Here is a 25,147-nt window from a genome sequence, read left to right on the forward strand (position 1 = left end):
AAAAAATCACAATTGTCAGTTAAAATCAAATTGAGGATCACATTCTTTTTTTTTTTGGGTTAATATCTAACAAGTTCCTTAGGAGAAGCAGTTTGTTCTATTTTATTTGAAGTGATGTGGGAAAGTGTACGAGGTGTTGTGGGGCCATTTAATCAACATTCTTTTTTGAATCAACTTTGAACTGAAAACTTGACACTTACTTAAAAACCGTGTCTTAGAACAGTAAAACATCACCTAACAAAGAACCTCATCCATTTTTCCTCTTCTTTTACTAATAATATTTCAATTTTTCCCCAGATATTAATGTTAATAAACCGACAGTTGAAAACATTATTAATTTATCATTAACAAACGTGCTTCACATAGTTGCTGCTAACCCGTAACGCATTATTCTTAGATATTTAAAACTTTTAACACTCTTGTCCCACGCTGAAATAACATGGAACCTCCCTACTCTTAACTATATATATATAGTTAACTCGAACACACTTTTGCTTGATTAATAAAATAGAAGACGGTAAGAAAATGAGTGGTATAACATCAGAATATAGAGGTGTTAGAAAGAGGAAATGGGGTAAATGGGTGTCTGAAATCCGTGAGCCAGGGAAAAAAACGAGGATATGGCTAGGGAGTTTTGAGACAGCGCAGATGGCTGCAGCTGCGTATGATTCAGCTGCATTTCACTTCAGGGGACATGCAGCTAAGTTAAATTTCCCACAATTGATTGAACATTTCCCTAAGCCAGCAAGTTCTTCGCCTGAAGATATACGTTTGGCTGCTCAACAGGCTGCAATTACAGTTCAAAACACGAATTCAATGGCCTCTTCTAGTCATGGACATGGAGCACCAGTTACAGTAGGATTATCTCCAACTGAAATTCAAGCTATTAATGACTTCCCTATGGATTCACCACATATGTGGACTACTCATGAAGACATCAACTATACTTATGAAATGAGTGATTACCAAGAAATGGATGATTGTCTTTGGGACTACTCATCAACTAACTCATTCTAGAGGCCTAATATATTATTCCCTCCGTCCCTGACACTTTCTCAGATTTCAAAATTCAAACCAATCTATCTTTGATAGTAAGTTTTTCATAAAATCTTTTAAATATTTTGAATTATCAATTAATGTGACTTATAGTACTTTTTACGTAGTTTACAAATATATAAATTTTATTTCAAAAAATTTGAAATTTTCATGCACAAACATTTGATCAAACTTAAACTGTTTGATTTTTGAAAAATGAAAAGATACACATAAATTGGGACAGAGGAAATATATACTAGCTAGTAAAGCTTTAGTATTCTGTATTACAAACATATATAAATTAATTAGAGTTTGTACTAATTAACTTCCATATATGGTGTTGCATTATCTTAATTAAGGTTGTTCTGAAGCATCAAAATGAGTTGGTTTTTTGACATCTCGTTTTATGTCTCTCTCTTCTTATAATGTAATGTAATGCGTGAAAAAAACTTATTCAAATCTGCTCTACTGCATAATGGAATAAAATACTCCGTTTTAATTTGTTGTTAGTCCTTTCAAAGGAATGTTTCTCTACTTTTTTTTGTCTTTAATTTTAATATTCCATATTGAATAGTATAAAAATAAAAAAATATTTGATGTATTTTTAATTTAACATGACAATATTCAAATATCTTCTTTATTTCCATAAACTTCATATCACGTGTTAATAAAACGAATAAACTAAAACGTAGAAATTATTGTAATTGGATATTTCTGCTGATATACATTTCTTATTTTGTTGATTTTATTCGGATATGCGCGGGACCATTGTATTTTATTCACGTGTTAATAAAACGAATAAACTAAAACGTAGAAATTATTGTAATTGGATATTTCTGCTGATATACATTTCTTATTTTGTTGATTTTATTCGATATCCATATGCGCCGGACCATTGTATTTTATTTCTATAATAATTCTCTGACTAAAAAAAGAGATTCAGCCTTCTATATTTTTATTAGAATATTCACAAGTATCTAAAAACCCTGTGATTCTGTGAAAAAAACATATTCTCTCCCTTTTTTTTAATCAAATAAATTCGAGATCCAATGGTACTATGTATAGAATCAAAACGGATGAAGAATATGTACACAAGTCTAATACAAAGCCATAAAAACGTAAAGATGGAAGACTTTCTTCTCTGCCGATGCGCAGTTCCGGTGGAAGCTCCAATTGTATAGCTGAAGAGGAACTTCAACTAAGGATCTAAATTATGGTCCTTACTCTTTCTGTTTTTAGATTTAGTGGAAGATGAAAATATTAGTGCGAGCAAGGGTGTAAAATGGACTAAATGACTTGAAATTGAAGAGAATAGAATTGTGTATTAAGGGTGTGAAATGAACGAATTGACTTGAAATTAGAGAGAATATAATTCGCTGAATTAGAAGTCAGATTGAGTTATGATTCAACTCAATTTTACTTCTGGATCAAATAGGCTAAAGATTTGGTTATTATCCGCATAATTTGATCTCCTTAATCTAAAAAATATAAATGGTATTTAATTTTTGTAATGACAATTCATATTCCAATTCTAGAAAATAAAAAAATAATACTTGATTTTGAAATTAAAAGTCATAAAACTTTATATAAATAAATAAACGTATTCTCCCTTTGGTTAAAAAAGAAAGATCTAATATTTAATTTTGTGAAAATTTTATATATGACATATATTATATAAATAGTTTGAAGTTATAACAATATATTTACTCTTTAAAATTATAACATTAAAAATTTCAGATTGTAATAGATTATTTTTAAAAAAAAGGTTTTTTTAATAATTGAAAACATTTATTCTGAAAAAAAATGAAAAGATAACATAAACTATAAGAACAGAAAATGGATCTTATCAAATTGTCTAGCCAAGAGTCTCAGCCTGATTTTAAAAATTTTATATTGACAGTGTATTCACCATTATTAAGTTGCATCCTAGTTCAAAGCTTATCTTGTGCTCTTATTGTTCCTCACTAGTTCAATTAACATTAAACTTCAGAGACTCTATTTCAACCGTAGCACTCGCTTCTAATCTTGGACTTTATCTAGAAGTATGTTCTGATTTCTCCGACATGTTTTAACGAAAATCTTGAAAATTTGATTCTTAGTATTTTGAAATGGCCCTTTCTTTCTCATTGTAGACTGAATATTTTTTGATTTAGGAGGTAATATTGAGATGTTGAAGTGGTCTTAATGGAAGATGATTGATGAGGCGAAAGAGGAATGGGTAATTGTTACAACGAAAATCTTTCTTTTTGAATGTGGGAGTGGTGGGTTACTAATTGGAAGAGGCGTGGTGAAATTAGGCGTGTGTGAATTTGACGTGTAAAAGTAAAAAAGGAACAAGATTGAAGGTAAAGTTTTGATAAATATATACGAGACGATTATGATAGATTAATTATTTATATCTTTTAATGAGAAATATAAAATCATAAAATAGGAGTGTGTGAATTTGACGTGTAAAAGTTAAACATGACGAGAATCAAAGTAAATTTTCTATAAATGTGTAGTATTTATTGTGCTCATTTTTGTATTTCAATATCAATTTCAATGACAACAACCGTGTATTTCTTTTTACTATGTTTTCATCATAATTATATACTAACAACTTTTGTATTTTATGTGTTCACTTTCCATTCAAATTAAAATTGATATTTACTTTCATAGTAAAAACTAAAAATTGTATCTGTGTTATAAAACTTTTATGACCTAACTGCCAAATATATTTTTCTATTATTTGTATTACAAAATTACTGATTGTATCTCAATATAATTCAATCATTACATATGAATACGATTTAAGAAAGGATACAAGATTCTAAAAGAATAGCATACAAAGTAAAAATAATACAATTAATTGAGGAATGATGTAATATTCTTACAAAAATAAAATTAGCAGTGAAAATAAATATGATATATTTATACTTAAAAATATAAATCTATTTGACATACATATTGGAATGAATACAAACTAAAAAAGGAATACAAACATTCTAAATAAAAATACAAATGCTGAGTAAAAGAAAAACAATGGACAAACAAAAATTAATATTTCTGGTATGAATATAATTTTTGCAACATTTTTCTCTGACTCTCTCTTTCTTCTTCATCTGCTATGTTCTCTTTTCTTTTTTGATTTTTTTCGCCAAACCTAAATCCAAATATGTATTCACGTGTGCATTAGTACACTCTGCCTCATCATCCAAAAACTTATAATTACCCAGGAAAGTAAAAAAAAAAACTTTCAGGTCAAAACTTCCAAACAAATTAATTATTCAACAGTTAATGAATACTTGATCGATTGTATTTCACGGATTATATCGAATTTCTAGTTGAGAATTCCTTCTCAAAAGTTATTTGTCAACAAATTTATACCCATTTTCAAAATCTTCTTGTCAGATAGAAAAAATAACGCAAATTAATCCAATTCACTTCAACAAATAGGATTTTGGTATCGCCGCCAACATAGGAGAGTTGATGATCGTGAGGAAGAAGTTGAATTTTTCCACCATAGCTAAACAATAGTTTAACCTTTTCATTCTCCATTTCCTATGCCATCAAAATTCATGTGAGAATGATGAAGAAGACAGAGGATTTTTTTTTGAATATTTTTTTAGATTTTCTTTTTTATGTTAAGATGAGATATATTATGTGATATGTTCCTCTTTAAAAATATTAAATTTGTAACTGATGAGTATTTTGAGTGATACATTACTTTTAAAGAAATATTCTCTTCTCAAGATTTCTCCTTGCTATCATTAAATAATTGTATTCTTTCAATTAAAAAAATAAAAATAATGTGTACATAACAAACTAAATATTGATATCTTTAATAAATACTAATGTGGCTAAGGGGTCCTACTAAATGTTCAAATATTGAATTTTTTAAAAAAAAATCCCTTCTTAAATTGGGATAAATGGAAGATTATTTAAAAAGGATTAAGACTTAAATGAATTGAGATTGATCCAATTTAAATTATCTTAAGCCCAATCCATAAAATTCTAGATGAGTTGGGCGAGTTACCCATATTTGGGCTCATTTTGATGGCCTTAGTAAGTGTTATTATGCTGTAACGATCAGATTCTATCGTTATAAAAATACCAACGAGGGAAAAATCAGGGCTGGAAAAATCTTTTCGTAGTATTAGGATTGTTCTAATCTTATTAAGATTTGGAGGAAATCAGAGTTATCAAGATGTAGAAAAATCTGGTAGCAATCGGGTGGAGTAAATATGAATTCGATTAAATGATTAGTTGGATAACTCTTTAAAGAACCCGTGCAACTTTATGAAATTGAATTTGGATAAGTAGATCTTCAGAAATCGATCTTGTCACGCCCCGAGCCTACACCCTGGGCGGGACTTGCACTCGAAAATCATTGCTGGTCCCAAGCAAACTCTTCGTCTGACTTAGTTACTCAGCGGAAGACTTAAAACATTAATACAAGGACTAAAAAGCACTTATTCAATTGTTTAAAGGATACTTAGAACATGTTAAAAGTAAACATTCCACATAGTTAAAATGGAAACTCAAGTCTTAGTACATAATAAATGATAATGACAAGACCTGAAGGACTAACATATGACTATCAATGAAGCCTCTAAAAACAACTGAGATGGATGTTGGGAAAAACCCCATAAAATCCTAATGAACTAAAATAGAAAAAAATGAAATGGATCCTCCGAAATGTAAGGAGGCTCACGAACAGACTCTGAACTACTCACTATATCAACGATGCGCCCATATGCCGATCCTAGTTACTCGCATTTGTATCATAAGATGATGCAGGACAATAGACACTAGTACATTGAATGTACAAGTATGCGATTTGGAATGCTAAAAAAAATTAAGCTTGAAAGAATATGAAGGGAACACTTACCTTGGCATAGAGACTCCTAGCAACAAACTAGTCTAAAAAAGATCTCTTCTCAATTCATGCATAACTTAAGTCAATAGAAAGTAATGGGACACATATAATATATAAATATTGTAAAAAAGTTGAAAAAAACTTAGTTTGTTAAGGAAAATGCAATAACAAACTCAACTTTACTTATATAATGAAGTAATATACTTTCTATGGGAGATTCTCTAATCGACAACCACCACTATGAGCCTAAGTGGTGATAAAATATCTTGCCCACCTGTCAGAATTGTCCTATACTTTGGTGTCACATAGAAATGCTTAACTTAGTGGTATACTAGCTTAACTTAAGTGTTCTTCTAAAAATTATGACCCTTTAATACCCATGATGACTACATGGTTTATGGAGACTTCAGTTAATATGAATTTGCATCCCCAAATCGGAGCTCAATACTACTCCCGAAAATATACTTAGCTCATGTATTTCTAAAACATTTTCTTTCTTTGGTTTGAGATAATTATTCAAATCTTAGCTCAAAGGATCTCTTTGAATTGATGTTCCCTTTCTTTCTCGAATGTGAAAACATTTATAAACTCTTAGGGAATACTTAGTTCTCTTATAACTTTTTGAGAATGATCTCAACTCTTTACTCTTTACTTAACTTTAAACTCGAGTCTTAAAAACAAAGTTAAAACATGATAAAAACTCTTGAAAAATTTTAAGAACTTTGCTTTGACTTGCTTCTTAACTTCTAGAAATGACTCTTAACTTCTTTGACTTTGATCTTAACTTTCCTTGAATTAGATTATAGATTCAAGGTAAGATCTCATGTTTATGGATGATTTCATGATGTTTATATGAACCTTTGAGCGTTGGAATCAACTAATAAACATAGGTACATCACTAAAGAACTAGTACGAAAGATGGGGGAATAATGGGGAGAATTGGTGTCCTTGGAGCTCTGGTTGGTGCGACGCACCAGCGGCACTGTGGCGCTCTGGTAGGCGCCTTCCCCACACTTTGTCTTGAAAACTCCCTACATTTCTCCTTTATTTTTTTTATATCTAAACCCTCTAAACTTCAATGGTTCCTTCCCCAAACACTTATGATCATTAGTAATTTCGACATACCATATATTAAACTCGAAAATTCACCTGGAAACATGAACCAAATCATCAAGAAACTTCGACAACACAACCATCAAGAACCCAATGAAATTTTCAATAATGTTCTTCAAGAAATCACTTCCTTAACATTCAAAAACTTAAATTTGCTGAATTGAAACATGGTTGGAGCGTGGGTTAGCTATCCCAACGCTATGGAATGTCACATACCATGTAGGAATCACTCCCGATAAATTCCACAAGCAAATATCGAACGTTCTTCCCAATTCTTGTTTTCTCTCCTCTTTTCTCCTTATTTTATCTATACTCAGAGCCCTAGCGTGAATTCTAATTTTTCTAAAATGAACAAAGTCTTTTTTACCCCAATTAATTGCCAAAAGCGAATTAATATAATTAGGTAAGAAAAAGACTAATTTTACATCTCCAAATCCGGATTGGACTTTCCGTAATCCAAAACCCAACTTTCAAATGGACTAACTTATTGGTACGAACTCGGAATCACACAAACTTGGCAAGTTGGAAAGATAATTTCAAGATATTTCCAACCATATCTTGAACTACACCTAACTTATCCTGATCTAAGAGTTATGGTCATCTGAAGTTGATCAAAACTCATTTTTAACTTACTTAAAAATTTCCAGCTTTCATTATACTTTCCAAAACTGACTATTTCCAGATTTTAAACTCCTATGTAGTTCTTTCTAGTTGCAAGATGTTACAATATATCCCCCTTATGAACATTGACCCTCAAATAAGATTACTCTTACTAGGATTAGGGTAGCAACATCAAGTTCAAACACCCACAAGCATTGCAACCAAACAACATGCTCACTAAATATTTAGATAATACTAGGAAAAAAATTAGTACCTTAGGCTGCATTTTCATTAGATTCAAAGAGATGTGTATATCTCTTCTGCATGTCCTCTTTAGCTTCCCAAGTATATTCTTCAAAAAACTGGTTCCTCCAGGACCTTGACTGAAGCTACCTCTTTTGTTCTCAACCTACGAATTTGGCAATCTAGAATTTGCATTGAAATCTCCCCGTAAGACAAATTATCTTTGATTCCAATATCTTCAGTTGGAATAACTAATGAAGGATCACCCATGAACTTCTTCAACATGGATACATGAAACACAGGATGAACCACTGCTAACTCTTGTGGTAGCTCCAACTCATAAGCTACTTTGCCAATCCTTTTGGAAATTCATAAGGACCAACATATCGGGGCCTAATCTTCCCCTCCTTACCAAACCTCATAATACCCTTAATGGGTGAAACTTTCAAGTAAATCGAATCATCTACGTCAAAATCTAACTCCCTTCTCCTAACATCATTATGGATTTCTAACAACTCTGTCCCATTTTCAACCTTTCTTGAATCACTTTCACCTTCTCCGTAGCTTGGTGAACTAAATCTGGTCCTATCAACCTTGCTTCACCTAGTTCAAACCATCCAATAGAGATCTCCATCTTCACCCATAAAGAGCTTCATAAGGAGCCATTTGGATACTATAGTGATGACTGTTGTTGTGAGCAAACTCAATGAGAGGTAGGTGATCAGTCCAATTACTTTGAAATCAATCACAAAAGCTCTGAACATATTTTCTAATGTCTAAATAGTGAACTCTGCTTGCCATCAGTCTAGGGATGAAAGACAGTACTTAAGTTCACCTTTAAATCCAAGTCTTTCTGAAAAGATTTTAAGAATTGTGCAGTAAATTGTGCACCTTCATCTAAAAATAGAGATAGGAACCCCATGAAGTCTTACCACCTCTTTAATAAACAACTTAGCATGATCTTCTGTTGAATGAGTAGTCTTTACTGGAAAAAAGTGGGCTGATTTTGTCTTTCTCTTGATAATCACCAAAATAGAATCATGCTGCATGTGAACCTCAATTAACCTGTGATTAAATCCATATTAATCATCTCCCAATTCCATTATGGAAGTTCTATTTTCTGAGCCAAACTTGTTGGAAATTTGGACTCTTAGCAACAAATTCAACAATGCCCTTTTTCATACCATTACACCAATATACTTCTCTCAAATCACCATACATTTTTTTGGAACCCGGATGAATGAATTATCTGGAACTATGAGCTTCATCCATGATCCTTTGTTGGAGTCCATCCACCACTGGTACACACAATCTACCTTGATATCTAAAAACGCCATCTCCCCTTGTTCAAAAGCTAATACTCTTTGCTTATGTTTGCTTATGAACATTTGCCTTCAATTCAAGAAAAAGGGGATCTTGATCTTGCTTTTCTTTCACTTCTACCACTAAGGATGATTCAGCCCCATTCGTCACCGCTATTCCTCCTTATATGGAATCAATAATTCTCACTATCAGACGTGCTAGTTTGTGCACATATTTTACTAATTCTCTCTTTCCTTCCTCAACATGGGTGGTGCTTCCCATTGAAGACATACTTAAAGCATCATCAACGACATTAGCCTTACATGGGTGGTAAAGAATACTCATGTCATAATCCTTGAATAATTCTAAGCACCGCCTTTTTTTCCGATTAAGATCCCTTTGGGTGAACACATACTGTAGGCTGTTATGATCAGTGAATATATCAACATGAATAACATACAAATAATGACACCATAATTTCAAGGTGAATAGTATAACAACCAACTCTAAGTCATGGGTTGGTATTTCTTCTTATGAACTTTCAACTGTCTAAAGGCATTAGCTATAACCTTGCCATGCTGCATTAACAGACAACCCAAACCAACTCTTAATGCATCATAATGCACCACAAAACCTTGAGTACCTTTTGGTAAGGTAAAAAATGGGGCAGTAGTCAACCTTTTCTTTAATTTCGGAAAGTTTTTCTCGCAAGTTTCAAACCATTGAAACTTAACTATATTCTAAGTCAACTTGGTTAAAGGAGCAGAGATAGACAAAAATCCCTCTATGAACCTTCTATAGTAACCAACAAAACCCAAGAAACTCCTAATATCAATTGGACAAGTGGGTCTAGGCCAACTCTGAACTATTTCAATCTTTTAAGTATCAACTCTAATTCCATCACCGGAAACTATGTGGCCCAATAATGCCATAGACTGAAGGCAAAACTCACTTTTTGAGAACATAATATATAATTCCTTAACATTCAAAGTTTGAAATACTATCTTGAGGTGAGTAGCATTATCTTCTTCATTCCTTGAATAGATTAGTAATGTATCAATGAAGACAGTAACAAACATATCTAGGTTTGAATACTCTGTTCATAAAGTCCATGAACGCTGTTAGTGCATTTGTCAAACCAAAGGACATGACCAAAAACTCATAATGACCATATCGGGTTTTGAAAGCTATCTTTGGAATATCACATTCCCTAACTTTCAACTAATGGTAGCCTGATTTGAGGTCAATTTTTGAGAAACAGGAAACAACCTGAAGATGGTCAAAAAGATAATCAATCCTTGGAAGAGGATACTTATTATTGATGGTAACCTTGTTCAATTGACAGTAGTCTATATCCTAAGGGAAACATCTTTCTTTCTCATAAACAAGACCGTAGTGCCCTAATATGAGACATTTGGCCGAAGGAAGCCCTTATCTAACAGATCTTTTAACTGCTCTTTCAACTCTACTGGTGCCATTCTATATGGCACATTAGAGATAGGATGAGCATCTAGTTTGATGTATGTGCCGAGGTCTATTTCCTTCTCTGTAAAAACTGCCAGTAGATCATCTGGAAAGACTTCTGGAAACTCTATTACAATAGGAGATGATTAAATGGAAGGTACCTCAACACTTGGAGTCATTAACTCGGACTAAGTGATAGATACAACCCTTTGAAACTAACTTTATCTCCTCAATGTACGAAATGAAACGACCCTTAGGTACCGCTAAACTACTACTCCACTCTACGACTGACTCATTAGGAATCTGAAACTTGACAACTCGAGTTCTACAGTTTATCGATGCATTACTTGAATGAAGCCAGTCTATATATAGAATGACAGCGAAATCTACCATGTCTAAATCAACTAAATTAGCCATGGTGTTCTTTTGATTAATGGAGACGGGACAATCATGATAGACTCCCCAACAGGTGTAGAGACACAGAAGGGTTCACAATGTTTCTCAGGGAGAACATAAAACTTATTTTCAACATAAGGGGTCACAAAAGATAAACTTGCTCGTGGTTCTAGCAATGCATAAAAATCAAAATAAATGACTTTGATCATAATAGTGATAAAATCTGGGGAGTTATCTTTCTCTTTGCAACTAGTGATCTCAGATAGGGGGTTTTATCCTCTGTCAATGCTGGAGGTAGCTCCTGTAGGTGCAGCCCTATCTGGTGAAGCAACTGATCAAGATTGGGCTCTATTATCCGGATTTTCACTACCTTGCTTGTTCTTAGGACACTTTTTTATGAAGTGACCCTCTTTTCCTTACTTCAAAACAACCTATCTGGCCATCATGACATTTACCTGGGTAGGTTTTACCTAACTTAGAACATGCAGGAGCCCAACTACCTCCTTGTGCCACACTACCTTGAGATTGTGCTGGTCTAGCTCTAAAATTTTCCGAATTCTGGCCATGATGCTCACCTTTGTTTCTAGGTGTAGGTGCACTAGTAGATAATTGTGCAAACTCCTTGTGCTTCTGAAAGGACAATCGGTTCACACTACCTTTCTATTGCCCAGACTCATTCCTGTCTTAGCTTTCTTATTTGTGAACTCTTCCGTATCCCTCAACTTCTCTTCCTCAACCTGCTACACATAGACCTTCAACCTTGATTATGTCTATGTCACCAATAATCATGATTGCCCTGCCCACTTTACGTGATGAACGACCCAATTTAGTAACAAACAGACTCATTCGACTCCTCATATCCTTAACTATTTCCGTAGCATAACGAGATAGTTGGGTGAACTTCAACCCATACTGATGCACACATAGAGAATCCTGCTTAAGTGTAAGAAATTCCTGTACCTTAGTTCTTTCAATTCTTAAGGAAATAAACACCCCAAGAAAGCTTCATCAAAACAAGCCCAACTTGCAGTTGGTCCATTCTCATCCCTACCCTCTTAGCATTAATCAAACCAAGTCCTAGCAATATTTTTCAACTTATATGAAGCTAGCTCAACTCTCCAGTATCATTAACATGTATCACACCAAACACCTTTTTATGTTCCTCAACGGATCTTCAATAGTGCTTGAACCAGTGAAACTTGGATGGTTCATCCTCAAGAACTCATTAATCCTTGAAACGTTAGCCTCTTCTTGTCGAGCTCCTCTTTGCTGCACAACTTGGTTAGTCAAAGCTTGGCTCAACATCGGGATTGCCTCACGAAATTTAGCATTCGTGACTTCACCTTAACGTTGCACTTCATGTGCATTTGGTAACCCTTGTTCCTCGACATTACATCTAGCGGGACGATCTCTGACAACTCTTCGAGGAGGCATGGTTATCTGAAACATGGACAAACATGAATTAGATGGAAACTTTATAGAGTTCAAGCTCTAACACACAAAAAGAGTGTGAAAGAAGTGAGATAATTTCCTAAATGTTGCAGCCTCCTAATTATAAATGTGGCGCTCTTCACACCGATAACTAGGAATGTACAAACACACCTTCATAGACTTTCTAGAACTCTTGAACTCTATGCTATGATACCAAGTTTGTCACACCCCAAGCATATACCCTGGGTGGGACTAGCACTCAAAGACCACTGCTGGTCCCAAGATAAGCCTTGGCCTGACTTACTTACTTAGTGGAAGACTTAAAGCATTAGTACAAGGATTAAAAATCACTTATTCAACTGTTTAAAGGATACCCAAAACGTTTTAAAAGTAAATATTCTACATAGCCAAAATGGCAACTCAAGTCTTAGTACATAATAATTGATAATAACAAGACTTAAAGGACTAACATCTGACTGTCTATTAAGCCTCTAAATACAACTAAGATGTATGTTGGGACAAACCCTACAACTTCCTGATGAACTAAGCTAGAAAATAATGAAATGGATCCTCCAGAACGAAGGAGGCTCATAAACAGACTCTGAATGGCTCACTGGATCAACGATGCGCCGAAATAGCGATCCTAGTTACATTCATTTGCATCACAAGACGATGCAGGAAAACTGACATCAATACATTGAATTTACGACTATGTGAGTTGGAATGGTAAACACAACTTAATCTTGAAAATAATATGAAGCGAACACTTACCTTGGCTCTTCTCAAGTCATGCATAACTTAACCTAATATAAAGCAATGAGACATGCAATTTATATAAATCTTGTAAAAGAGTGGAAAATAACTTATTTCGTTAAAGAAAATGCAATAACAAACTCAAAATTACTTATATAATGAAGTAACATACTTTATGTGGGAGATTCTCTAACGAGAACCACCACTATGAGCCTAAGGGTGATACAATATCTTGCCCACGCTGCCAGAACTGTCCTATACTTTTCTGTCATATAGAACTACTTAACTTAGTGGATCCACTATCTTAACCTAAGTGATGATGTAAAAAGTATGACCCATTAATACCCATGATAGTTACATGATTTATGGAAACTAGAGTTAATATGAACTCGCATCCCTATATGATGATCAATACTAGTCTTAAAAATATACTTAGTTCATGTGTTTTTAAAACAACTTCTTTCTTTGGTTTGAGATAATTACTCAATCTTAGCTCAAAGGCTCTATTGGAATTGATGTTCTTTTACTTGCTCAAATGTGAAAACATTTATAAACTCTTAGGGAATACTTAGTTCCCTTATAACGTTTTGAGAATGAGCTCGACTCTCTACTCTTTACTTAACTTGAAACTTTAGCCTCAAAAACAAAGTTAAAACATTGCTAAAGACTCTTGAAAACTTTAAAGAAATTTTCTTTGACTTGTTTCTCAACTTCTAGACTTGACTCTTAACTTCTTTAACTTTGATCATAAGTTTCCTTGAATTAGATTATGGATTCAAGTTTGAAGACCTCATGTTTATGAATTATTTCATGATGTTTAGATGTACCTTTGAGCGTTTGAATAAATTAAGAAACATAGGTATATCACTAATGAACTAGTACGGAAAGCTGGGGGAAGAATGGGGAAAACTAGCGTTTGTGATGCTCTGAGAAGTACGTGGAACCAGCCCTCAAACTTCAGAGATAAAGTTGGGGTGCTCTGTATGGCACGATGCGCCAGAGGCCAAAATTTCGAGGGATTTTTTATTTGGCTTTTGCAGGGCGGCGCCCCAAGCTTTGCCCAGGAAACCCCTGACTTTTCTCCTTCGTTTTTCATATCTTAACCTTCTAAACTTCCATGGTTCGTTCCTAAAAACTTAGGATCATTAGTAATCTCAACATACCATAGATTTAACTCAAAAATTCACCTGGAACATGAATGAAATCATCAAAAAAACTTCAACAACATAACTATCAAGAACTCAACAAAATTTTCAACAATGTTCTTTAAGAACTCACTTCCTTGACATTCAAAGACTTAAATTTTCTGAATTTAAACATGGTTGGCGTGTGGGTGAGCTAAACCAATGCTATGTAATCTCATGTACCTTGTAGGAATCACTCCCGAAGAATTCCATATGCAAAGATCAAACGTTCTTAGCAATTCTTGATTTCTCTTCTCTTTTCTCCTTTTTTTCTCTCTTCTTAAATCCCTAGTGTGAATTCTAAATTTTCTAAACCGAACAAAGTCTTGTTTTACCCCAATTAATTCCTTAAAGCTAATTAATATAATTAGGTAAGCAACAGACTAGTTTTTCCTCCCCAAATCCGGGTTAGACTTTCCTTACTCCAACAACCCAACTTTTAAAAGACATAACTCATTCATACAAATTTAGAATCTAGCAAAATTGGCGGCGTTCGAAATATCATTCCGAGAGATTGTCAACTGTATCTGGAACTAAACCTCACTCATCCTGAGTTACGAGTTATGTTTGTTTGAAGTTAACCAAAAACTCACTTTTAACTTACTTAAAAATTTCCAGATTTCCCTATTCTTTCCAAAAGTAACTATTTTCAGATTTTAAACTCTTTTCTAGTTGCCAGATGTTACAGATCTTAGCGTTACGTGAAATTTGTGAGAATAGTTGGTTAAATATGTGTTTTAATATAGTGGAATTGAAATGAAATTCCCCTTGGAAACTTATTGCCCCAAAATCTGTCACTGCAGTGGGATACGTACTGTTGTAGCAAACAAGATGAGACTTAAAATCATAGAAATTTGGGGGAGATCATTGGTTCAAAAATTCTGCTGTAGTGGAACTTTATGCCGTTGTAGTAATGCTACTACAGCAGGATGGGTGCTGCTATAGCGGGAAGAGCTAATTCATAAATAAAACCCCTAAACGATGTTATTTGGCATTTTTTGACTTTTTGAGCTAAAGAACGACCCCTGGTAGAACTTAAAAATAGAAGGATCAAGTCTTTCGGGTTCAAGCTTATTTCGAGGTAAGTGATGGTTGTGATTTCATGATTGTGTGATATATGCATGTTCTTGCTTCATTATGATACTTGTATGTATATAAACGTTGCAGTGTTTATCATAGTTGTTGTAGCTGAGATAGATGATTGATATAGCCATGAAATCACGATGTAAATGTATTATCTTAATAGTGTACTTATGGTTGTGATTATGGTGTGTGAATGGGGATACAATTTTCACGTTTCGGCAAGCTAACTGGGATCGTTTTCCACATTTATGCATAACTTTGGATTGGATTACCACATTTTGACATACATTGGGATCGGATTTCCATATTTTTGGAATCTAACTATTTAGGTGTGGGTGTCGTGAGAGGACCAATGATGTGCTAAGCATGTGAAATGTGTTGTCCAAAAGTCATGTTGATAATGTAGTATTGTTGACATATATGCATGTGATTATAATGTTTGTTTGAATTATTTTTATTGCACTAGTGGGATAGCCACGTGATCCTACCAGTACACGGTGGTTGTGTACTTATTCTGCATTTGCTCTTATTTTTTTGGAGTATAGGGCATCTTCAAGCGCCTATTCGACATACCTCGCTTAGAATACTAGAGATTGTAGCATTGACTTGAAGGGTGAGCCGCATCCTCCGGGATGCCTTGGAATTCTCTTTAGTCTTTGTTCACCATTTCTGAAAATAGACTAGTGTTTTAGTTAGTTTAATAGTTCATTAGTATTCTCTTGTTTAGACTTGGTTATCATTAATAGATTTAGTACATTGACTTTAAGATCTTATGTTTTATCTTCTACAAATTTTAGTTGTTAGGTATTCTTTTAGTAATGGAACTTTGTTTTTAGTCATTTAACTTGCTTTCGTAACTTAAATGCCTCAGTTTAGAATAATTGTTTTAGTTGGATAGTAGTAGTGGTTCTCCCACTGGCTTTTGTGGGTGCCAATCATGATTCTTTTTGGGCCATGACAAGTTGGTGTCAGAGCCAAGGTTCGTTGATCTTGATGTATCAAAATGAGTCTAATAGAGTCTCGAAGAACGGTATATTGAAAATTTTACTTTTTTTTGAGAGGCTATAGGACTTTAGGAAATTTCCATTTTTCTCTTATATCCTTAGTTCTATGAGTTTATTTCAATTGGTATCGATCGATTCAAATTGGTATCTAACTTCTTTCACTCTTTTTTTGGCAGATAGTTAATACTAGGTATAACGGCGTTAGGCTCGTAGCTCCCAATAATGCTCCAGCTGAGGAACCCCAGTGAGAAGTAGAGAAAGATTTAGGGGTAGAGGTTGTGGGAAAGTGGCACCTGCTGTGAATGAGGTGCCGATTGACAATGTTTCGGTGGATGAGAATCGTTCATCACATAATGAAAATATAGAAGAGTAAGTTGAGGAGGTAGAATAAGAGAAAGGTGTGTAGGCTGAAGCGAAATGGATCACTCCCATCGATACAGTGTTAGCTCAATAGATCATGTAATTCTTGAAAGGGTTGACTGGTGTATGAATGCTTCCACCCACTCAAGCCTCTATTAGCCTTTTGATATCTAGGAGTACACCCCAAACGGGTGAAGTTGGAGGTAATGACGCCTTCTTTCATCTTTTGTTGGGTTCTATGATGTCTGGTAATGAGCATGATATGTTGACCAAGTTCCTGAAGCTTAAGCCTGTGGTATTTCTTGGTTCTGATACTAAAGATGCTTATGAGTTCACTTTGATTATTATGAGAGGCTACATAAGTTGGGCATTATTCACCAACATGGGGTTGAGTTAGTGTCCTTTCAACTTCAAGGTGAGGCCAAGCAATGGTGGAGAGATTACATGGAATGCAGATCTTCTACATTACCTCCACTTACTTGGACCCAATTTCATGACTTGTTTCTAGAGAAGTAGGTACCCAGGACCCTAAGAGATTGTAAGAAGGATGCTTTTATGGCATTAGAGAAAGGTGGTATGTTTATGACTGCATATGAGGCTAATTTTCATGTGTTATCTAGATATGATACTCGGTTGGTCACTACTGAAGAGGAGAGGATCCAACTATTTGTTAGAGGGTTGACTTTAGAGTTGCGTGTACTTTCCGTCCACATGACTTCTGCAGGGAAGAGTTTTAGTGAGGTAAAATATTATGTTAAGAAGTGGAGGGGTGAGGTGAGATGGTCAAGACAAGTCATTGGTTAAGAGGTTCAAGAATTCCAAAAACATTTAGGGCTTCTATGCTTGAGTATCCGGTCGACCAACGCTCATAGACAAGCCAATTCAGTCTGCCATGCCCGCCTCTACAGGTAACTATTCAGGTACTCTATATAATAATTTTCACGATGGTCATAGTGTTGTGCATGCTACGGGCAGTAATCCATCTAGCGATCGCACTTGTTTTAATTGTGGGGAACTTGTACACATGTCGAGAGATTTTCTACACCAACATGTGTTCGATTCTAGACAACAACTTTCTCGAGCAATGGTACCCATGAGAAATGGTAATAAAAGTAGAGGATGTGCACAGGTTTGGCAATGAGGTAACTAGTGAGGTCGTGGAGGTAGAAGAATGGGTAACAGAGGTAGAGGTAACACGCAACCAGTCGAGGAAATGGCTCGTATCAATGATAAAGCTTAGTGTTATGCTTTTTCGGGCAAAAAAGAGACGGAGGTTTTTGAAGCGGTGATCACAGGTACTATTTTTATCTATGACTGGATGTCTAATGTGTTATTTGATATGCGTTCCACTTATTCTTATTTGTTTGTGATTTTTGCCTATGATTTTGAGAGGATGTGTGATTTCCTTGATGCCCCTATTCATGTTTCTACCCTTGTTGGAGAGTCAATTATAGTCACCCATGTATATCGTGCTTGCCCTATTTTATTTATGGGATTTCATACTTGGGTTGATTTGGTGATTTTGGATATGATCAACTTTGACATAATCTAAGGCATGAATTGGTTGTCTCTCTACTATGTTGTACTTAATTGTAATACTAAGTATGTAACTCCAGAAATCCAGAGAAGGAAAATATTAGATTGGAGGGGGTGTACAAGCCTAATCAAGCAAAGATTACATCCTCCATCCAGGCTAGTAAATTAGAGAAGGGTTGCTTAGCTTATTTGAGTCATATAAGGGGATGTTGAGATTGAGGCTCCACTCATTCGGTCTATTCCTATGGTGTCTGAGTTTAGTGAAGTATTTCCGAATGACTTGCCTGGTATGCCTCTCAATAGAAACATAAATTTCTGCATTGATTTAGAGCCTGTTACTCGTCCCATTTCAATTCCTCTGTATCGCATGGCTCCTTGAGAAGGGAGTTATCTCTCCTACTGCTTCCCCATGGGGTGCACTAGTTTTATTTGTGTAGAAGAAAGAAGATTGTATAAAGATGTGTATAGATTACCCGCAATCGAACAGAGTTACTCTTCATAATTGGTACCCCTTACCTAGAATAGATGATCTCTTTGACCAATTTCAAGGTGAAACAATCTTCTCTAAGATTGATTTAAGATTCGGGTATCATCAATTAAAAATGAGGCCGGAACATGTACCAAAAATGGCGTTGAAGACTCGTTATGGGCACTATGAGTTTTCGGTGATTTCGTTTGGGTTGACTAATGCGCTTGCAGCCTTTATGAGCTTGATGAATGGGATGTTCAAGCCATTTCTCGATTCCTATGTGATAATCTTTATTGATGATATTTTTGTTTATTCGAGAAGTGAAGAAGAGCATGCCAACCATTTCTGTATAGTTTTGGGTGTTCTTGGAAAGCAAAAGTGATATGCAAAATTTTCTAAGTGTGAATTTTGGTGGAAATCGGTTGCGTTTTTTGGGCATGTAGTGTTAAAAAAGAGGTAAGGGTAGATACCCAAAAGATTGAGGCGGTTAAGAATTGGGTATGATCTGGTTTGGGTACGGAAATGAGGAGTTTTGTGGGACTCGCTAATTATTATCATCATTTTGTTAAGAAGTTTGCTTCAATTGCAACTAACTTGACCAATCTGACCAAAAAAGAGGTACCATTTGAATGGACTAAGAAATGTGAGGAGAGCTTCCAAAAGCTTAAGACTCTTTTAAACCACCGCGCCCATCCTAGCATTACCGGTTGAGGGTAAGGATTTCATTGGGTATTATGATGCTTCACATTCTGGTTTGGGTGTTTTGTATATGAAAGATAGAAATGTCATAGCTTACGCCTTGCGCCAGGTGAAGATGCATTAAAGGAATTATCCCACATACGATTTGGAGTTAGCGTCGGTGGTGTTTGCTCCTAAGATCTAGTGACATTATATTTATGGTGTTAAGTGTGAGGTATTTACCAATCATTGTAGTCTGCAACATGTATTCACTCAAAAGTATTTGAATTAGAGACAACAGAGATAGATGTAGTTACTCAAGGATAATGATGTGACCATACAATACCATCTGGGAAAAACTAATGTGGTGGAAGACACCTTGATTAGAAAAATGGTGAGTATGGGTAGTTTAGGTTACTAGAGTGTAGCCAAGCGACCTTTGCCCAAGGATATCCAGTCCTTAGTATCTAAGTTCATGCAATTGGGGTGTTAGATAGTATTGAAGATAATTCCATGTTCATGGAAGAGATCAAGGCACAAAAAATTTGATGATAGATATTTAGAGGAGCTTAGAGCGAAGATTGAAATTGGTAAGTCCCAAGAGACCACTCTTGATTTGAATGGTGTACTCAACCATAAGGGTAGAATATATGTTCCTAGAGTTGATGACTTCATTCACAAATTATTGGCGGAGTCTCATGGTTCACGGTATTTCATTTATCCGGGTGTGACCAAGATGTATAGGGATCTGAAACGAGTTTATTGGTTGAAGGGCTTGAGGCAAAATATTGCGGAATCAGTGGTGAAGTGCCAGAATTTTCAACAAGTGAAGTATGAGCATAAAAGGCCGACGAGTTTAATTAAAAGAATGCCAATTCTAGAATGGAAGTGGGAAAGAATAGCCATGGATTTTGTGGTTGGTTTCCCCAATAACTTGAGGAGGTTTGATTCTATTTGGGTTGTGGTTGATAGATTGACTAAGTCAGCTGACTTTGATCCCGTAAGGGTAAATTACTAAGTAGAACAACTAGCTAAAATCTATGTGAAAGAAATACTGAGGTTGCATATGGTGCACCTTTCTATCATTTCAGATCATGGTACCCTTTACACCTTTATGTTTTGGACAAAGTTGCACGATGAATTGGTTACGCAACTCACTTTTAGTAAAACATTTCATCCCAAGATGGATGGCCAATCAAAAAGGACTATTCAAGTGCTTGAATAAATGTTTGAGCTTGTGTGATTGAATTTGGATGGTATTGGGATAAGTTCATACTGTTATGTGAGTTCTCTTACAATATTAGTTGTCACTCAAGCATTTAGATGGAACCATTCGAGGCGTTATACGGGAAAGGATGTAGATCACCCATAGGTTGTTTTGAGGCTGGAGATGTGAAATCTTTGGGGGTTGACTTAGTGAAGGATGATTAAGATAAAGTGAGGAGCGTTCAAGCTAAACTTCTGCCGCTTAGAGTAGACAAAAGATGTATGCAAATAATAAGGTAAGGGACATGGAGTTTCAGACAGGAGAAAATGTCCCTTTGAAGGTATCACCCATGAAAGAGGTGATGAGATTCGGTAAGAAGGGCAAGTTGAGTCCGCAATATATTGGCCCCTTTTGAGGTTCTTTAATGTGTAAGACCGATGACGTACAGATTGGGGCTACCCCATAACTTGTTTGGTGTACATCCTGTATTTCATGTGTCTCTGTTTAAGAGATATCACAGTGATGGTGACTATATCATTAAGTTGTATTCAATTGTGCTAGATAAAAACATCTAATATGAGAAAGAACCGATTACTATTCTTGATTGTGATGTTCGTAAGTTGAGAACAAAAGAAATTAAGTCTGTGAAGGTTCAATGGAAGCATCGTCCAGTCAAGGAAGCTACTTGGGTGATGGAAAAGAAAATGCTAGACAAGAATCCCCAATTGTTCACTGATTTGCTCTTTCTTTAGCCTACTTTTCCTAAGTTTATTCACTCGGGGACCAGTAATAGGTAAATTGGTATCTATTGTAATGAATGGACTCCGTCGTTATAAAAATGCCGATGTGGGAAAAATTGGGGCCGGAAAAACATTTTCGTAATATTAGGAATTTCCCAACCTTGTCTAGATTTTGAGAAAATCGGAGTCATCAAGGTGTAGGAAAATCTGGTAGAAATAGGGTGGAGTAAATATGAATTCAATTACATGGTTGGTTATATAACTCGTTAAGGAATCCGTTCGACTTTAAGAAATTGAATTTGGATAAGTAGATCTCCAGGAATCGATCTTAGCGTTAAGGGCATTTTCTGAGCGTAGTGGGTAGAGAGTGTGTTGTAAAAGAGAGGAATTTAAATTCCGCTAGGAAGCTCAATGTCCCAAAATCTGCCATTGCAGTAGGGTGAGTTCTGCTATAGCAGATAAGACGAGATGAGACTTAAAATCTTAGAATTTTGGGGGAGCTCACTGGTTCAAAAATGCCATTGCAGTGGGACTTTATGCTACTACATTAAAATTCCTACACTGGGATGTGTGTTGTTTTAGTGGGATGATCGTGAGTTAAATCGTAAATAAAACCCCACAAATGACCTTATTTGTCACTTTTTGACTTTTTGAGCTAAACAACAATCCCTGAGCTATTCCAACTCATTTTGTTCCATTCTTGAAGCTAAATATAAGCTTTTCACTCCCCTAATTCACTTCTCAATCTGCAGAACATAATAAAATGGGTCAATATTGATGGGGAAGGGTTTCTTGATATATTCTATGGTATAATTTTGGCCTAATTTGACTAGTTGGGATCATGGGTATATTTTGTGATACTTGTAGGTTTATAAACGTTGCAATGTTGATCACACATAATGTAGATGAGATAGATGAATGATGTAGCAATGAAATCATGATGTAAATGTATGATCTTAATGAAGTACTTGAAGTTGTGATTGTGGTGTGTGAACGGAGATCAGATTTCCACTTTTGGAAAGTTAACTAGGAACGTTTGTCATTTTTCGACATAACTCTAGATTGGATTGTCACATTTTGACATATATTGGGATCGAATTTCCATATTTAGGCAAGCTAAATTTTTGGGTTTGGGTTCTGTGAGAGGATCAATGATGTGTTAAGCATGTGAAAATGTGTTGTCGAATTGTCATGTTGATAAGTTGTATTGTTTATATATATATGCTTGTGATTATAATGTTTGTTTGACTTGCTTATATTGCACTAGTGGGATAGCCGTGTGATCCTACCAGTACACGGTGGTTATCTACTAATTCTGCACTTGCTATTATTTTTGTGGAGTATAGGTCACCTTCAAGATCCTATTGACAGACCTCGCTTAGGAGACTAGAGATTGTCGCATCGACTTCAAGGGTGAGCCTTATCCTCTGGGTTGCCATGGATTTCTCTTTTCGTCTATGTTCAACATTTCTGAACTTAGACCATTGTTTTAGTTGTTTTGGTACATTGACTTTCAGATCTTAGGTTTATTTTCCGCAAATTTTAGTTGTTAGGTCTTTTATTTAGTATGGGACTTTGTTTTTAGTCATTTAACTTACTTTCGTAACTTAAATACCTTCAGTTTAGAATAATTTCTTTAGTTGGATAGTAGTAGTGGTTTTTCCACCGACTTGTAAGTGTGGGTTCCAATCATTTTTGGTCGTGACATGTGCAATCATGTCTTCAAATGTTGGGTTGATTCCATCTCAAATAGCATAAAATATCACCAGTTGCTATGATATTAAACCCAAAAAGAGAATATTTTTAGAAACTATTTTGATGACATTTATCTTTTGAAGATATGAACTTTGTCTAAGCCAGAAATCGTTATGGAGTCTTGATTTTAAGTGATGCAACAATAGCGAGACACACAGTATTACTTAAGAGCTCATTAGAATTTGGGCTTTACGAATTATAGAAATTGGCAATGATCAAGTTACCCTCAAAACAAGAATGAGAATATGCGGTCGTTTACAATAAAATTACCCGACAAGAGTTGGGGTCAAATTCCACATAAAGTGTGATACAATGCGAGGAATTCAATTAGGAAATTAAGAGTGCAGACCAATTCATTTGTATCAATTAGAAAATATGGGTGAATGATTCCATCAAATTTACGAAAAGGATTTTTATATCAAGTAACATAACTAAACTAAAATTAGAATTTTAAACAAGTAAAAGATGATCTAGGGGTATGGGCATTCGTATCAATGTTGTGTAGGGGTACTTGTGCTTGCTCATATTCGCTAAACAATTATGGTAGACTGGTAATCTTAAACACAAATATTCTTTCAATCTCAAAGAATTAAACCATAGAATACACTTGCGGTCTCATCTATGTGTGTCACAAATAAATGCAAAACCTTACCAGAGTCTCTCTTTCGAGGAGATTTGACAACTAGAATAGAATCACAATTTCTCTTTCACACAAACTATAGTAAACAAATTTGAATTGCATGCATTAAACTAATTATCCACATCCATTTATCTCTTTTGAGATCAATAAAAAATCTGGGCTACGATTAAGTTTGTAACTTCAAGACATGCATGGTAATCAACTTAAATTCATGAATCTATAAAAATAAAATAGAGACAGACACAAACCACCACAATAAATACACACCTAAACCCATAATCACACCCCCTAGATTTGGGATTTTAGCCAAGCATCATAAAAGCAAAAGAGATTATACTGATTATGATTTCAGCCATTGGTAAATTGAAATTAAGCGCAAATTTTCAAGACTCACTTCAATTTGAACCTTCGATTGTCAATTACAAGGTTTCTCACAAATGCCGAAACTAATGTATTTTCTCAGAGTAAATATAAAAAAGTTCAAGAAAAAATGTGATACCAAAAAGTGGTATCTAAAAAGTGATAAAAAACAATGAAAAATCACGTATCCATTCCTGCAAAGGTTGAGAAAGAAAACTAACAATGAAAAATTCAAAAAAGATTGTGAAAATAGTGAAAGATTTGAAAGTGAAGATTTAATTGGTGGATGCCTTGATCTAAATGTCGGGTTATGCTAAATACATAAAGGAGTTGGTGAAAAAGAAAGGGGTGATCAATTGTGAAACAATTGCACTGCCTCAAACATATGGAGCGATAAAGGAAAAGAATGATGTCTTTAAGAGAGTAATGTAACACCTCATATTGAAAAAGATAAGAAGTTTGTAGCTTTCCCAGGTCTAGTGCCTTTACCAATGGAGACACCGACGGTTAGTGGTAAGAATAATGTTCGATAGATTTCCCTGTGGTTGGTCAATCCCAATTTTCCAAAATTATAAGAGTTTCAGTATTTTCATATGGTTCACCGGGATGGTCTGTTTTTCAAGGCACATGTTGTAAGTATGTTTCCTAAGTGATTCCCAAACATAGAAGAATTTTGGAATCAAAAGTCAGGACCCATGGTGGAGGTACACGACTCATAGGTGGACCCACATACATGCATAGGTCTCGTTAGCTAATGGTCCAAGATTGGTGGTTTCTAAACCGAATTACGATCGATTGAGATGGTTTGTTGTCTGACTAATGGACTGTAGGTTTGGGCATGGAAGAGTTCGGCAATTATTTTTAAGAAGGGTATCTTGGTCTTTTCCTAATTATTCTAACCCAATACAATGTGGTTTCACCTTCTATTTAAATACC

General features: G+C 35.0%; 2 protein-coding genes across 2 annotated transcripts; both read left to right on the top strand.

Moving 5' to 3' along the window:
• The first annotated feature begins 523 nt into the window (after positions 1–523).
• Positions 524–1,090, top strand: LOC107004344 (ethylene-responsive transcription factor ERF021-like). Its single transcript, XM_015202557.2, has one exon. It carries the CDS (start codon positions 526–528, stop codon positions 1,015–1,017), a length of 492 nt encoding a protein of 163 aa, XP_015058043.1. The 5' UTR covers positions 524–525; the 3' UTR covers positions 1,018–1,090.
• A 5,732-nt stretch (positions 1,091–6,822) lies between these two features.
• Positions 6,823–20,527, top strand: LOC107003844. Its single transcript, XM_015202109.1, has 4 exons — positions 6,823–6,888; positions 16,643–16,710; positions 17,447–17,567; positions 20,003–20,527. The coding sequence occupies exons 1-4, from the start codon at positions 6,823–6,825 to the stop codon at positions 20,525–20,527; spliced, it is 780 nt and encodes a 259-aa protein (XP_015057595.1).
• The last annotated feature ends 4,620 nt before the right edge of the window (positions 20,528–25,147 follow it).

This window comes from Solanum pennellii, chromosome 11, assembly GCF_001406875.1.
Source record: "Solanum pennellii chromosome 11, SPENNV200".
Lineage (NCBI taxonomy): Eukaryota > Viridiplantae > Streptophyta > Magnoliopsida > Solanales > Solanaceae > Solanum > Solanum pennellii.